Below are 16,207 nucleotides of genomic sequence, written 5' to 3' on the forward strand. Positions count from 1 at the left end.
TACTGAGATAATGTGTGTAAATAACAGTATACCGTTATACGATGTGTACGCATCATAAGATAACTATCTCTCTCGATATAATGTTTTTCTTTAAATCTCACAAGGGTGCAAGACAGGAATGTACTGTAGTACAAATGCAATTAAATGAGAAATGGTCAAAGAACACATTAAAACGGGGTGGGTGGGGTGACATATGCACATAATATGTGCGCGCGTGATTATGTATCTGTGGATGTGTGTAATTAATTACACTCATCCATAGATATTGACATTGTAGCGCTGTGTGAATATATGGTATAACTAAGCCACTGTCATTTTGTGTACACCTTTAAAAGTGTACGTGCGTATATGTGTGAGCACTTGTGTATAGTTAAAATTATTGGTATCACCTAACATGTGTATAATAATGCTGGCGTCAATAGTATAGTTCGAAATCAATGATGCTAAAATTGATGGCAGTTGTATAGCAGGAATTCTAACCAATAGATAAAGTCTAAGATGGCACGCTGATAAACAGGCACAATTGAACTAACAGTTAAGAAAACAAGATTAACAATCGAAAAGGAATTCTTTTGTAGAGTAATCATTAACATTTTTAATCAGGATGAGATAAATAAGAAGTTATACAAAACGATTTCGTTATTATTGGGAACATTTAAAATTTTCAAGACTGAATATATATTATATCAAGTGATTTGACGATTTTCAGTTAAAACACAAATATTTCTATTTAACAAAGTAGACGGCAATTAGGTAACCTTATCCTTAATCTTATTAACCGAGTTTAATTTTTAGATATGCACCAAAGATGGTGCTATTATCGAGAGATGATATGGTTCTCTCTTTTTTTTTTTACACCGTAACGTACACACAAACTGGGCTTGTGTTTATGTGAGTACATATGTGGGAGATCAATGATGCATAACCTACAACTTCCTTCACTTGTTAATTAATAGAATAGGAGCTATTCATTTGCTTCAAGCTTTCAAGTGGGAACTGGCTGCCACATATGCGTGTGCATGTTACGATATATATTATTAAGAAACGAATTATTTATGCACGTACACATATACATATTGATCATTAGTTGGTTTGTCAAATGTAAAGTAACTTTCTCTTTCGCCATCAACTGATATCAAGTGCAGATACTAGTGCGTAAAACAACGGTTTAATCAATCCTACATATTGCATTAATTACAAATAAATGATTTGGAGTAATTCTGAATAAATCATTGGTGATGGGCTCTGTCACAATTCACTTGACATTCAACTAGTCACCATCACCACCCGCAGCTTTCATTTTCGAATAGTAGCTTATATACGGAGCATCATCGTAATCATCATAGCAACGAGACAGCAATAGCATAAATGAAACAAACTAATCTAAAATTATCATCGCACTACAATTTCATTTCCATTTTGTTGTTATGAGAGGCCGATGCTAAGATTAGATTGCACCTGTTTACGCTAGGTTCTGAAACTATAGACTTGTGATATATAACGTAAACAACAGCTTTTAATAATAGTTACGCCTGTTGGGTTTTATATACATAAGATGTTCTCATTCGGGAAAGTGAATAAAAGTATCGAAAATAAAATTATAATTTATACTCGAAATAGACGGTTAACTATAGATATAGTCAATGAAAAAAAAATAAAAGAAAAATACAAAAAGAATAGTACAAGCATTGCGATTACAGATACAAAATTATCAGAAAGCTGTTCTGAAGTACAAGTAGTTACAATTGTCAGATTTAAGTTTATGTAGACTGACATTAATTATTTGATCGTTATAATAACAACAGGAAAACTCATTCATAACAAATTAAATTCATCAAGTATAATTAATTCTGACAGAGAATGTAAACAACAAAAAAAAATAATAATAATAACAAGATATTTGATTTAAATTTGTGTATTTAAAAACTAATGTTACACGACTCGAAATATATGAAAAGTATCTTAATCGTCGAACATATGGTAAACTAAACATGAAAAACCGTTCGAGGATGCTATAAATAAGCGAAACTATACATAACATAACATACCTGTAAGATGGAATCCTGGGACGATGAGCCAACTGCACCATGCAACGGTACATGTCCATCTTACGGCTTGCTCTGATGCTTGGCTTTCGTTTACCTTGAAACATAGCAGAACACCGGAAATTCAGATGACGATTTCACAACCAACACTTCCGTTAGCGACAAACATGGCGAAGCACAGCGTGCTTGGTTTCAACGGTAACGTTAATTTTGTCAAATTTCCTCTTTTTAAAATTGTTTCAAGTAACCACATCATGCTTATTTTATATTTCAGTAACCAATTATAACGTAGAAAAACTGCTTTGAGATTTCAAACGTATTTCTTTCCATTGTTTTTGTTTTTAAAAGTTTCGATCTTGTTTGCCGTCAGATTTCTCTCTCAAAAATCTCAGTTTATATACAAATATGATTATTTTGAAACCGTTATCGTTATATTAAATGTGTAGAAATTATTAATTTTGTAACTTATTGATTCAGATTTTTTTGAAAAATAAAATTTAAAAGTATTAAGTTTGTTATTCTCAAGTACATTTGCATCTTGTTCACAAACACGTGTTAAATTCATTTTATATATTGCAGTTCTAAGCTTTCTCGTTATTTTCCCATTTGTTTTCATACACCAGCTATTACCACTTCTCTGTGATTATTTGGTTTTGTACATTTTTACCACGAGTCGGTAAGGAGACTTTTGGGTAGTCACTGGACTGGTTAACAACATTGTTGCTTGACTTGTCACCATAGTTCGCCTTTGGAAATGATTTCATCAATTTGTATTGCTAATCTCTATTGTAAACAATGAGAAGGATTTTTAATAGATTGACTCTCTGTAATCATAGTTGTGGTTGGTTTAATCCCTTACTGGCATTTGAGCTGTGATTTTTTTCTGTCTCTCCGATAAGTTAAGGGTTTGCAACAAATATGGTATGAAATTTAGTGTAGAACTTCCACGAAAGCATTAATCAAAATGTACAAAAGTAAACATGATGCAAAAAGATAGAGTGAAAAGTAAAAGTGTTTTATGCTACTGACGTAGAAGAGAAAGAAGTAGTGAAGTTAAATATAATGTTGGTCTGGATGACAAACGATCAAGATGAGTGGTGATAAACTAATAGCATCTATCCAACCTATGTCAGCATAGAGAAATAGCTGTTATTTCAAGCAAGACAAGTGGCTTTATAGAAGCTCATTGGCTCATGCGATCATGAGAAAAGCTAATGGTAGATAGATTGCTTAGGAATGAGATACTATGTTGTATATCTATGTAAGGGGAGAGAGAGTGAAATGATTGGTGAAGGAGGGGGGGGGCTAGCTCTGGAATAATTATCTTTGAGGAACCAGTTAGAAAATTAGTTTTAAAATATTAAGTTTAGAATTCTATGATTATTCTCAGCTTCTAATTTCAGGAATAGGTTGGGATAATCAGCAAAATCAGATATCATTATACATTCCTGAAGTTTCCAAACATTAAGAGTGTGTATGTGTGTATATATATATTTCATGTTGTCACTATTATTGTGTTAAAATTTGTCATAACTCATACAATCAATATATTTGTGTTATATTTTTTAAATATTTTTGTACTTGCAGTTGTTCGTGTTAAAATAACAGAAGACAGTGAAGTTATTCGACATCTTTTTATTAAACCTCATTCTACAAGAGACGCAGATCCCCAACGACCAAAAGATAGAACCTTGTTTGTCATCAATATTCCTCCATATGTGAATAAAGTAGGTCTTTATTAGAATATTTCAGGTGTTTAGCAGAAATGTTGTTTAAATGTCATGAATCACAAACCATACACCAGACCCATTGGAGAGTAAATGCTTTGTTAAAATTGTCAATAATGCATATTCCTTGCATTACATTATGTTACATACGCCAAACCTACTCAACAAGAATACTCAAATGCTAAATACCCTGTACATATGCATAAATTTACAGTTCCTGTTTACTTCTATATATCACCGTAACCGACCAGGCTATCAGATGTTGCTACACATCGCTGGTCACAATGCACTTTGCATTGTTTTAGCCTTCAAATGACGCCACCCTGCTGGCTAAGCGAGCAGGCCAACAGAAGAAAGAGTGAGAGAAAGTTGTGGCAAAAGAGTACAGCAGGGATCACAAAGCCCGGTCTGGGAATCATGACCGTGAGTCTGCTGCCCTAACCACTGGGCCATTGCGCCTCCACACTTCTATATATATAGATGTCACTTCTCAGATGGCTCTGGGGTTACCTGATTTTTCTTACTATCAGTTTGGTTTTTATCATGTTTACCTGTAATCTCTACTACTGACTGCAATGAGAACTAGATCATCAGCATATAAAAGTCCCTATTGTCAACTAGTCTTGATATCTTGCATATAGTTTTAACCCTTTCGTTACCAAACCGCCCGAAAAAAATTTTGGTTAATGTGACCAAGCCGCCCCAAACCGCCCGAATTTACCTATTCATATTTAAATGAGAATATCATAGTAAATCTCTTTAGTACATTCGTGAAAACACGTATTATACTTCGTAAACAGTTCAACTACAGTTTTGTACAAAAATCGAAGTGTAATTTTAATTCCATGAATTATGGGAGATTTTTTTCTGAAATTTGTTCCTATTGTGTTTTCAAAATTTGTAATTCTGACAAAAAATGGATACGAATTTCATTATATCAAGCAGCGAGTCAGAATTCGAAGGATTTTCTACTGAAGACCTTCATAAATCTAACTCTATGACTGAAAAAAAAAAGCATGTGGTATTTGATAATGAATCTGATGTTTCATTTTCCGAAAGTGAAAATAGTGAATCTGAGAGCTCCAACAGCGATAAAGAAAATGAATTGGCACCTGAATGGAGTGAAAATTTAAAAACTGTTTCTTTCGGTGGTTTTTCTGAAGAAACTGGACCAAGCCACAGACTTTCCCAGAAGAGTAAAGCCTTAAACTATTTCTTTTTACTTTTTCGAATGAGCCTATTTGAAATCATTACGGCGGAAACGAACCGTTACGCTAAACGTAAACAAAGCAAAAGAAAGGATAGTTTGTTATTTCCCACAACCTTAAATGAAATTAAGGCCTATTTTGCCATAAATATTATTATGGGTATCAGAAAGTTACCCAGAATAACAAATTCTATCGTAAAATTTTGTTGTATACCCAATTGAATATTAGCTAATAACCAATTTTCTATAGCGATGTTTGAACAAAATTTTAATAATTTTATATATTGTTGAATTTACCTGTATCTACCTGCAATTAGAGTCACTTTGTGACAAAAATTATAGTATAGAATTGGTTGAGAACATTTCATTAAATTATCTTCCAAAATTCATGTTAATATATTGATAAATAAAAAAGTAATAGTTGTTTAATGAAACCAGACTAAATTTATGATTACGTTAGAAATTAATTGAAACACATAAGGGGTGTATTTTGGTCAGAAATATAGTAACGAAAGGGTTAAGAGCCAAAATGAATAAAAACTGACTTGTTCTCAACCAGAGTCTATATGACCCTTGGAGGTCCATATGAGATTTTGTTGTTAAAATTTATGTGCAAAATAAACCAGTTATATTTCTACATTACACAAAAATGTTTTCACAATTTTTTTTTATACAATTCCTAATATTATTTCATTAATGAAATACAATAAAATTTTTAAAATCTCAAATGGCTGTGGACTTCGGCCTGAGTGAAATAGGTATTAAAAGGGTCCATAGGAAAAAAATGATCCTAGTAGACACTTATGTTTTACTAAACTTGTTGTTGGCTATACTGCACAAATAATACATCTCAACCTATTTCTTCAAACATCCACCAGTCTACAGTTTGGAGGACTGTGTCATAGACACTGAGTGGTTTGCTCTTAGTTAAGAAATTTACTTACAATGCCTTCAATAGAGATATAGCTTTTGTTAGCCTTTGTCCTGACATAAACCAAAACTGTGTTTTATCCAAGCTAATCCTTATACAAACTGATGTTACTAAAATTTTTATCTACTTCTAAGACAATCCATTAGTTTGAGATTCCTGTAATTGATCTACTCCAGTACATCTCTACAGGTCTTTGTAAAGATCACTGATGTTACTTATTGACAATCATTGCTTTTCCTGATTAACAAAATGAGTAACTAGCATATGAGGAGCTATGTAGTCTGATCTGTTCAATATCTCAACAATTGATGAACCTGCCTCTTTCTTTGTCTTCATTTACTTTATAGCTTTACTTGCCATGCTGCTGCTGGCCCCTATATTATTTCACTTGAATTTGTCATTTATATTTCTCACTTAACAACCTTTTATTTCACCTAAGATCATTCCCCACCCTCTCCCTGTTCAAAATAATCCTCCAGGCACACTGTGCGGGTGGCACGTAAAAAGCACCCACTACACTCACGGAGTGGTTGGCGTTAGGAAGGGCATCCAGCCGTAGAAACACTGCCAGATCTGACTGGGCCTGATGAAGTCTTCCGGCTTCACAGACCCCAGTTGAACCGTCCAACCCATGCTAGCATGGAAAACGAACGCTAAACGATGATGATGATGCAATAACAGAGGAAATTAAGTTGGGTTACCCCTGTGAGCTTTATGCTGATGACCTGTTTCTTATAGCTGAATCACTACTAGAACTGTAGAAAAAATTTCAGATGTGGAATCAAGGTCTGGAATCAAAGGGCTTTAGAGTTAATTTAGCAAAAACCAAAGTCTTAGTAAGTGGGAAAGCAGACAAATCACAAATCCCTTCAGGTAGATGGCCCTGCTCGATATGAAGAAAATGCATTGGTAGAAGCTCCATAAGGTGTACCCAATGCAAGCTATGGGCACATACTATCAGAGTAAGCTATGGACACAGCAATATCAGAGGAAGGTTAACAGAGTTAATAGATTTGTGTGTAGCAGATGCACAGATATAATAAACACTAGAAATATGCAGAAAATAGACTCCATCAAATGCCAGGGGGAATACCAGAAGTAGTTGATAGCTTTTGTTATCTAGGTGACCAAGTCAGCAGTGAAGGTGGATGCTCCAAGAGTCTAGCTGCTAGAATAAGAATTGGCTGGACAAAGTTCAGAAAGCTTCTATCTTTGTTGGCAACAAAGAGCTTCTCCCACAGAGTGAAAGGCAAATTGTATGATGCCTGTATTTGAACAGCCATGCTACACAGCAATGAAATATGGGCTGTGACTGCAGGGGACATGCGAAGGCTTGAAAGAAATGAATCTGGTATGCTCTGCTGGATGTGCAATGTCAGCGTGTGTATACAACAGAGTGTAAACATCTTGAGAGAAAAATTGGGCATAAGAAGCATCAGATGTATGCAAGAGAGATATCTGTGCTGGTATGGTCATATGACGCATATGGATGGGGACAGCTGCATGAAGAAATACAGATCTCTCGGTGTGGAGGGAACCTGAGGAAGAGGTTGATCCAGGAAGACATGAGATGAGGTAGTTAAGCATGATCTTGGAATGTGGGTTCTCACAAAGGTGATAAGAAGTGCTCGTGACCTTTGTCAAGCCAAGTGAAATCGTAATTGTGGCTGGTACCAGTGACATGTTAAAGCACCATTGCTGGTGACGTGTAAAAGGCACCCACTACACTCATGGAGTGGTTGGTATTTGGAAGGACATCCAGTTGTAGAAACCAAGCCAAAATCAGAAACTGGAACCTGGTGCAGCTCTCTGGCTTACCAGTTCCAGTCAAACCATCTAACCCATGCCAGCATGGAAAGTGGATGTTAAATGAGGATGATGATTTCTAGGCCTGTTTTCCATCCTTGTCACTGAAATGAAATTGCTATGAGGCTTCTTCCAGCCTACATTTGATGCAGCAGTCTGCAGTTGCTGCATCAAATGAAAGTAAAGTACTGATAGGATGATCTAGTGAGAGGTGGGAGATTGCAGGCTGATGGATAATATTTTTAGCATGACTTAGTGCATTTAAATGTCTTTATTTATAAACACATTTGTACTAATTCATGTATATAAACATGTATTTTGTGTGTGTGGAAAAAGTGATTTTGCTTTTAGTTCATATTAATTCCTGTGTTTATGCTGTTTGTGACATGATTTTAACTGAATTAGAGTAACTATCTTCTCTGTTAATAGCTAGATAAAATAGCAATTAATATAAGAAATCAGTATTATAGCTGTATTGTTTTATTTAATGCTGATAGTGAGGAAACATGAGTAAGATGTAGTTCCCTAACCTGTCTTGGACAGCAGGAACTCAAGAACTGACTCAGTTTATGACCATATATCCAGCCCACATCTGCTATGATGATGATGATGATGAGTGACATAGTACAAACTGCACATATACCAGGATTATATCAGTTTCAAAAATTGATGCATGTTAAGTATAGACGATTTTATTGAATCGTCGATTTTATTGAATATAATTACACCAAAATATGATAAAATGATGTACAATTGAATCATCATCATCGTTTAACGTCTGCTTTCCGTGCTAGCATGGGTTAGATGAATGACTGAGGGCTGGCGAACCAGATGGCTGCACCAGACTTCAATCTTGATCGGGCAGAATTTCTACAGCTGGATGCCCTTCCTAACACTAGCCACTCCGAGAGTGTAGTGGGTGCTTTTACGTGCCACTGGCACAGGGCCAGTCAGGTGGTACTGGCAACAACCTCACTCAAATCTTTTACACATGCCACCGGCACAGGTACCAGTAAGGTGATGCTGGTAACGATCACACTCGAATGGTATCTTTTACATGCCACTGGCACGGAGGCCAGATGGCCACTCTGGCAACGATCACACTCGGATGGTGCTCTTTAAGGCGATGCTAGTGATATTTTACACCAAAATGATGTACAAGTTTGGATCCAAGTGCTCACATCACCTTTTATATGTATACCATTTGTATCTGCACTTTACACTTATTTAAATGTAAGCATCTGTTTGTTATTCAGTCTTAAATTAACCTTTAATATCAACATAAATATATGCATATAATGTTTTTGCTAAGATGGGTGGGGTTTTTTTTTTAAACAATTGCTGTTTTGCCTAAATTCCATTCCTAATCATAATTACTGGTGGTAAACTGAGTTATGTACCTATCTCAAAGTCACCACACAATTGATATTGTCCACTTTGAACTCTCATCTATTGTATTTCATGTGTGTGTGCTGTGTATGTAAATATGGAGAGAAAAGCAAGAAATGTGCAACCATCAAGTTATTAAACTGATTTACTTTTTTATCTTCTTTTAGAAATGCTTGGAGAACTTTTTCTTAAAATGTGGTAAAATAGAAAATATCTACTTGTGCAACAAACCAACAACTGATCCAGTTGGTGTGGAGGTGTCAAAATACTTACCAAATACAGAGCCTTTAATGGTATGGCTAATTTGTTTATATTATTATTTATATATTATTTTTGCTGTAATTGATGGGTCTTCTTGAGCACAGTAAAATGCCTGTTATCTTCTCTTTAAGATTCAGCATCTTGAGATTAGCCTCCAATACTTTGTCCCATGCTATCCTGGGTTTCCCTCCCACAAGTTCCATCTATTTTAAGCAATTATATTCCCCGACCGTCCTCTGTGCCGGTGGCACGTAAAAAGCACCATCCGATCATGGCCGTTTGCGAGCCTCGTCTGGCACGTAAAAAGCACCCACTACACTCACGGAGTGGTTGGCGTTAGGAAGGGCATCCAGCCGTAGAAACTTTGCCAGATCAGACTGGGCCTGGTGCAGCCTTCTGGCTTCCCAGACCCCAGTTGAACCGTCCAACCCATGCTAGCATGGAAAGCGGACGCTAAACGATGATGATGGTGTAAGAAATGATTGTACATTTATTTCAGGGCCTCTCTTTTTACATTTTGGTTCATCACTATAGAGAAATTCTATTATCTCTCTCAACTATGATTTTAACATATCTCAGTTTTAAAGGTGCATATTTTTAACATTTGAGGTTTTTTTCAAAGTGTATTGTGTCTGTACTTTGACTTCTTTTGTAGGAAGAGAAATACATGTATCCTCATCATCATCTGATATCCATTTTCCATGCTAGTATGGGTGGACACTTGACAGGATCCATATATACATAAGACAGATACCTGTGTATATCTGTACTCACACATGTGTGCATGTGCACACTCCACATATGTGCTACAGAGGATACACCATATTTAGTTTTAGTACAGTTTTTTCTCCAAAAATACTTGACAAATATTCACATGTCTTTATAAACTTCTACACTAGCAAAGTCATGAAATGTAATTTTCAGAAGGCAGCTGATTAGGTTCCGAGAGGAAAATAACTTCCTTAGGGGCACCCAACACAGATTCTCTTCACAAAGGTGCTGTCTCACACAACTCCTACAGCATTATGGCTAAGTACTAAAACAGTTACTCAGTCATTCAAATATCTCTTGAATTTGCAAAGGCCTTTGTTAAAGTCAGTCATGAGATGATATATCACACACTTAGTAATGGTAGCATACTTGGAAAATTAGGGGTGTGGTTGAATGACATGTTAAAAAGTAGGAGTCAAACAGTTGCAGCTATTGGTGCTCTTAGATCAATTCTAAGCAGAGTCTCTTAGGAAACTTTTGGAACCACTGCCGTTTGTAGTGGCTCTCTCATCATACAGTTAACAACTCTTACCAGCTATGCTAATGATACAAAACTATCACAGACAATCAAGAAATCTATTGATAATGCAGAATGACATAAAACCTGAATGCAGTATACAAATGGGCTGAAGAAAGCAACACACTCTGCTACCATCACACAAACAGATCTCAGCTAGAACATATAAAACCAGAAGGTATTGCAGTCTTGGAGTCACAATCAATACATTATCAGGGAATTGATGTTGGTAATTATACATCATTCTGTGTGCTTATTAAGATGGCAACAGTGTGCAAGCAACAGGATGGTTGGATTCTGAGATCATTCAGAACAAAACATAAAAGGAAACCAGGATGGCCCTCTGAAGAGTATTTGTTTTTCAGTTTCCTGGTCTAATGCTTCCAAATAGGATTGCTTCATTACCACAGATAAACTACTGGGAGACATTAAAAAAACTGAGGCTGTACTCCCTGGAACAAAGACATGAAGGATAGGAAGTGATATGTATATATGAAAAGATTCTGGGGGTTCTGGTACCAAATATCCCATCTTCTCCATCTAGAATAAGAACCTGAAACTATAACAGCTTAGGGTTCGAAGGCCAACAACTTTTCAGTATCCTGCCAAAAAACCTTATAAATCTACAAAGCATAAAATGTGGATGTATTTAAAAAAAACACTTAGACAAATTTTATCTGAGATCCTAGATAAACCTACATCAAAGCAAGAAATACAAGTGAGGACAGCAATATCCAGTTCTGTCATTCGTCAAAACCAACTATAGAGTGAGGGCTGCAAAAATGAAATAAATTTAAAGTCCCACCTACAACAGAATTCAGTCCAGTATTTAAACTTTTGTATTTAGATATGTCAGCTGTTGGGTAATGGAGTTTTTAAGGGTTCACAAAAGAGTGTAAGTAGGTAGTAAGTTGTAGTTTGTTGCCAGGTTGGTGTTATTTAGTGTTTTTTTGATAACACCAAATTTAACAATAAAAATTCTCCATATCAACTTGCCATCACAACCTACCATACAACCTAATTAACATTCAACAGAATTCAGCTGACCCTTGAAAATATTAACTTAAATGAGACTACATAAATCCCAGATGAACTGAAATGTACCACAGTCTGATGATGGCTTAGTAGCTGAAACTTAGAAGTCACTGTCAGTACTATACTTGTTGAAGAATAATAAATTTGTACAGGGTGCCAAGAGCACCATCCAAGCATGATCGTTGCCAGAGCAGCCAACTGGCTTCTGTGTCAGTGGCACGTTAAAGGGTACCATTCGAGCGTGATCGTTACCAACGTCGCCTTACTGGCACCTGTGCTGGTGACATGTGTAAAAGGATTCGAGCGAGGTCGTTGCCAGTGGCACGTAAAAAGCACCCACTACACTCTCGGAGTGGTTGGCATTAGGAAGGGCATCCAGCTGTAGAAACTCTACCAGATCAAGATTGGAGCCTGGTGCAGCCAGCCATCTGGCTCGCCAGCCCTCAGTCAAAATCGTCCAACCCACGCTAGCATGGAAAGCGGACGTTAAACGATGATGATGATGGACTACCAAATGTGTTGGGTTATCCTTCACTTCAATGTAAAATTGCTTTTATTGTAACTTAAAAACAACCATTAATGTGTATATATATATGTAGAGTACTTTTAACGATACTAATGGTTTCATGCAAATCCATTCACAATTATTCAGTCATTGTTCAAATAATACTGACTGCTCAGCAAATTTATTCACATAAAAGCATTAGTATCATATTAACAGCACTCTACTATTGTAAAAATTATTCATCCACCAATGCGGTTTTGATCACACACTCTTAAATAGCCACAGGCATGGCTTGGTGGTAAAAAGCTTGCTTCCCAACCACATGGTTCCAGGGTTCAGTCTTGCTGCATAGGACTTTGGGCAAGTGTCTTCTACTATAGCCAGGGTTGACCATAGCCTTCTGAGTGGATCTGGCAAGCAGAAACTGAAAGAAGCCCATCATATATACATGTGTGTGTGTTGCTGTTTCCTGTCTTCTTACCTTAACTTTGCATGATAGTTGTATACTAGTGTCACCATAATGTAAGCAGTGACCTTTGTTTTCAATCTCCTGTGAAAACATGTTTGGTCATGAGGAAATGTTATCTTACTTGGAAACAGGTGAGGGTTAGTGACAGGAAGAGCATCCAGCCATAGAAAAATCTGCCAACCCATGCATGCATGGAAAAGTGGATGCTAAAGTAATGATAACTCTTTAGTTTGTTACTGACACACACATGTACACATCAGGCCCTGTAAGTAGCTGGGTAGCTCTGCTAGAAGTCAGTGATCTCGTGGAGGCTTCATGTAATCCTTTTCCTGCTGATGCACCAAACACAAACCTTGGAGAGAAAAGATTACATAAGTAGATGTCAGTGATTAGTAGCAATTTGTGAGTGTGGTCTCCTATTCTTCCTTCTACAAATGAGGCTGTGAAACAAAAGAAGAATCTTGTCAAGTCTATTGGACAGTTCTCCTCTTTGCAAACATTTATGAATTGCAGTCAATGCTTAGTAGCACAAAACCCATACACCTTATTCTTATTTAAGGAGGAACCATGCAACAGGTTGTATTGGGTCACATATTACCAGTAGGACCAAGAATGACCTGATATATATACAATGGACTTATGGTTTCCATCTACCAAATTTTCACTCTCAACCTGTGTCTGTAGTAGAAAATATCAGCTAGCTGTATCTGGGCAGTGGAAACTATGGGGTTACACCACAATTTTCTTAACAACACAGCTTGAGAAAGTGAGAGTATGTATTTGGAATGCTGTCATTAATAAAATTCTACATTATAGGCACAGACGTAGCTGTGTGGTAAGAAGTTTGCACCCCAACCACAGGGTTCTTGGTTCAGTCCATCTGCACCTTAGGCAAGTGTCTTCTACTATACCCTCAGGCCTACCAATTTGTGAATTTGGTAATAGGTGGAAACTGAAGCCCGTTGTGTGTGTGTGTGTATGTATATATATATATATATATGGGGTGCGGTGAATAAACTGTCAAAATTATATAAAAATTAATATAACTCTGCCATCTCATTTTAACAGATATATTTACCAAAATTACATAAAAATATCTTAAAATACTAAAGGGTAAATTTATACAATAAAATCACCATTGGCTTCAACCACAGCCTCCAGACAACTTCAGAATCTCCTGCAACTCTTTTAGATGGTCTCCTTGTTTAAGTTGGTGAATGCTGCCATAATCCTTGCCTTCAGTTCATCTTTGGTGTTACAAGGAGTTTTGTTGGTCTCTCACTCAACTGCACCCCACACATAATAATCAAGGGGGTTGCAGTCTGGGGAGTTAGGGGTGATGTGGTTGCAGAAATTGTCTGACAGCCATGACTGGGTTCTCTTGCTTGTGTGGCATTGTGCAAACTCCTGTTGCCAGACATAGGGTTTTCCAGCAGTTATCCTCTTGATCTAGGGCAGCACAACCTCCTCCAGGCACTTGATATAGACCTCCATGTTGAGTCTGAGGCCATGTGGAAAGATGAATAGCGGCATAATGTCGCCATTACTAGTGATCATTCCAAACACCAGGATGTTGACTGGATGTTTGATTTTTTATCACTCTCGGTACACTCCTCGGATTGACACCCAAACATACTAAAATGTTCATATTGTAGCTTCCCATGTGAATGCCAAGCAGTACAGCATGCCATTACCAAATTTCTGGCAAAGTGAATTGCATCATAGTGCTGTTTTTCTCACAGATGGTGCCCAACTGACCCTACTATACTTTGTATTCAACAAAACAAGCAATATGCATGCACGAAATTTAAAATATAAAATAGTGGCAATTTATCCATCACACCCTTTATGTATGTATGCATATATATATATATATATATATAAATAAGTACTGGGGATGATTCACTTGATTAAAAAGTTCTTCAAGGTGGTTTTGGCAGGCAGAAACTGAAAGAAGCCCATCATATATGCATGTGTGTGTGTATGTTACTGTCTCCTGTCTTCTTGCCTTAACTTTGCATGATAGTTGTAAACTAGTGTCACCAAATTTTTTTTTTTAATTTGTGGGTCAATCATCAACATATCTTAAGAAATGCTGTTGAATGATCATCATGGAATTATAGAAACCATGTGTGGTATTTCTGAAATGTCTTCATAGCTCCCAAAAATGACATTGGGCAGGGTACTTAATGCCTCCATCATTCAGCAGGTAGCAAACCAGTGCAAACTGTAGTTAAACTAAATGTATTGGTTAAACTAAATGTATTAGTTAAACTAAATGTATTGTTGCGGCATTATTTTGACAACAAAATACCCTTCCTGTCTCTAATCCTTACCTGTTTTCCAAGTAAGAGATCTCTTTATTTTACACATCTCAAAAATTGCAAGTCCAGCAGGGAATTTGTTACCACTTTTAATTCATAAATACTCAGAGTACAAATGTAAACTAACACCCAGGTCACAGACATGCATAAATGCACACATCATCTTCATCATCATTATTTTTTAATGTACATTTTCTCATGCTTGCATGGGTGAGGCAAAAGTTCATTAAGGCAGATTTTCTGTGGCTTGATGCTCTTCCTACCACCGACATTCAACTGTTTTCATGCAAGACGTTTTTCTGACCCCCTGGCCAGACATGCTTTTCATGGAATACTGGAAATAAGCGACAATGCCTATATGATAGTGATGCTTGTTTAAAACCCTCACATGATGTCAAGACAAGAGTATATATACGCGTATATATGTGTATCATCATCATTGTCGTTTAATGTCCATTTTCCATGCTGGCATGGGTTGGATGGTTTGACTGAGCACTGGCGAGCCAGAAGGCTGCAACAGGCTCCAATCTGCTCTGGCAAAGTTTCTACAGCTGGATGCCAACCACTCTGAGAGTGTAGTGGGTGCCTTTACATGCCACCTGCACAAGGGCCAGTCAAGCAGTTCTGGCAACAAAAACACCATAGGAGCCAATCAGCGGCCCTGGCAACAATCACGCTCAGATAGTGCTTTTAACGTTCCACTGCTACGAGTACCAATCAGGTGGTACTGTCATCAACCACGTCAGCGATTTTGATATCACTTGCCTCAACAGGTCTTCGCAAGCAAAGCTTATTGTCCAATGAATTAGGGGTATTCATAAGTGGAGTGGTTACACCCACTAGCATAGGCCATGGGTTATGGTCTCATTTGGCTTGTCGGGTCTTCTCAAGCACAGCATATCTCCAAAGGTCTCAGTCACTAGTTATTGCCTCAGTAAGGCCCAGTGTTCTAAGGTCGTGCTTCACCACCTCATTCCAGGTCTTCCTGGATCTACCTCTTCCACAGGTTCCCTCAACTGCTAGGATGTGACACTTTTTCACACAGCTGTCCTCATTCATTCACAACACATGACCATACCAGCACAGTCATCTCTCTTGCACACCACATCTGATGCTTCTTAAATCCAACTTTTCTCTCAGGGCGCTTACACTGTTGTGTATGCACACTGACATTACACCTCCAGCGGTGCACACTGGCTTCATTCCTTACAAGCTTATGC

General features: G+C 37.1%; 2 protein-coding genes across 10 annotated transcripts in view; one reads left to right on the forward strand and one right to left on the reverse strand.

Moving 5' to 3' along the window:
• Window positions 1-2,163, reverse strand: part of LOC115211601 (N-alpha-acetyltransferase 60) — a 147,424-nt gene extending 145,261 nt beyond the window's left edge. For all 9 annotated transcript variants that reach the window (XR_004999352.1, XR_004999351.1, XM_036503273.1 and 6 more), the window contains exon 1: window positions 2,049-2,163. The gene's annotated coding sequence lies outside the window, so the exon portion shown is untranslated. The remainder of the gene's footprint in view (window positions 1-2,048) is intronic.
• Window positions 1,673-16,207, forward strand: part of LOC115211600 (ribosomal RNA-processing protein 7 homolog A) — a 29,571-nt gene continuing 15,036 nt past the window's right edge. Inside the window, exons 1-3 of the mRNA XM_029780175.2 lie at window positions 1,673-2,243; window positions 3,633-3,772; window positions 9,273-9,398. Of these exons, the coding sequence (XP_029636035.1) occupies window positions 2,072-2,243; window positions 3,633-3,772; window positions 9,273-9,398 (438 nt within the window). The 5' untranslated portion in view covers window positions 1,673-2,071. The remainder of the gene's footprint in view (window positions 2,244-3,632; window positions 3,773-9,272; window positions 9,399-16,207) is intronic.

Source organism: Octopus sinensis, linkage group LG5, assembly GCF_006345805.1.
Source record: "Octopus sinensis linkage group LG5, ASM634580v1, whole genome shotgun sequence".
Classification (NCBI taxonomy): domain Eukaryota; kingdom Metazoa; phylum Mollusca; class Cephalopoda; order Octopoda; family Octopodidae; genus Octopus; species Octopus sinensis.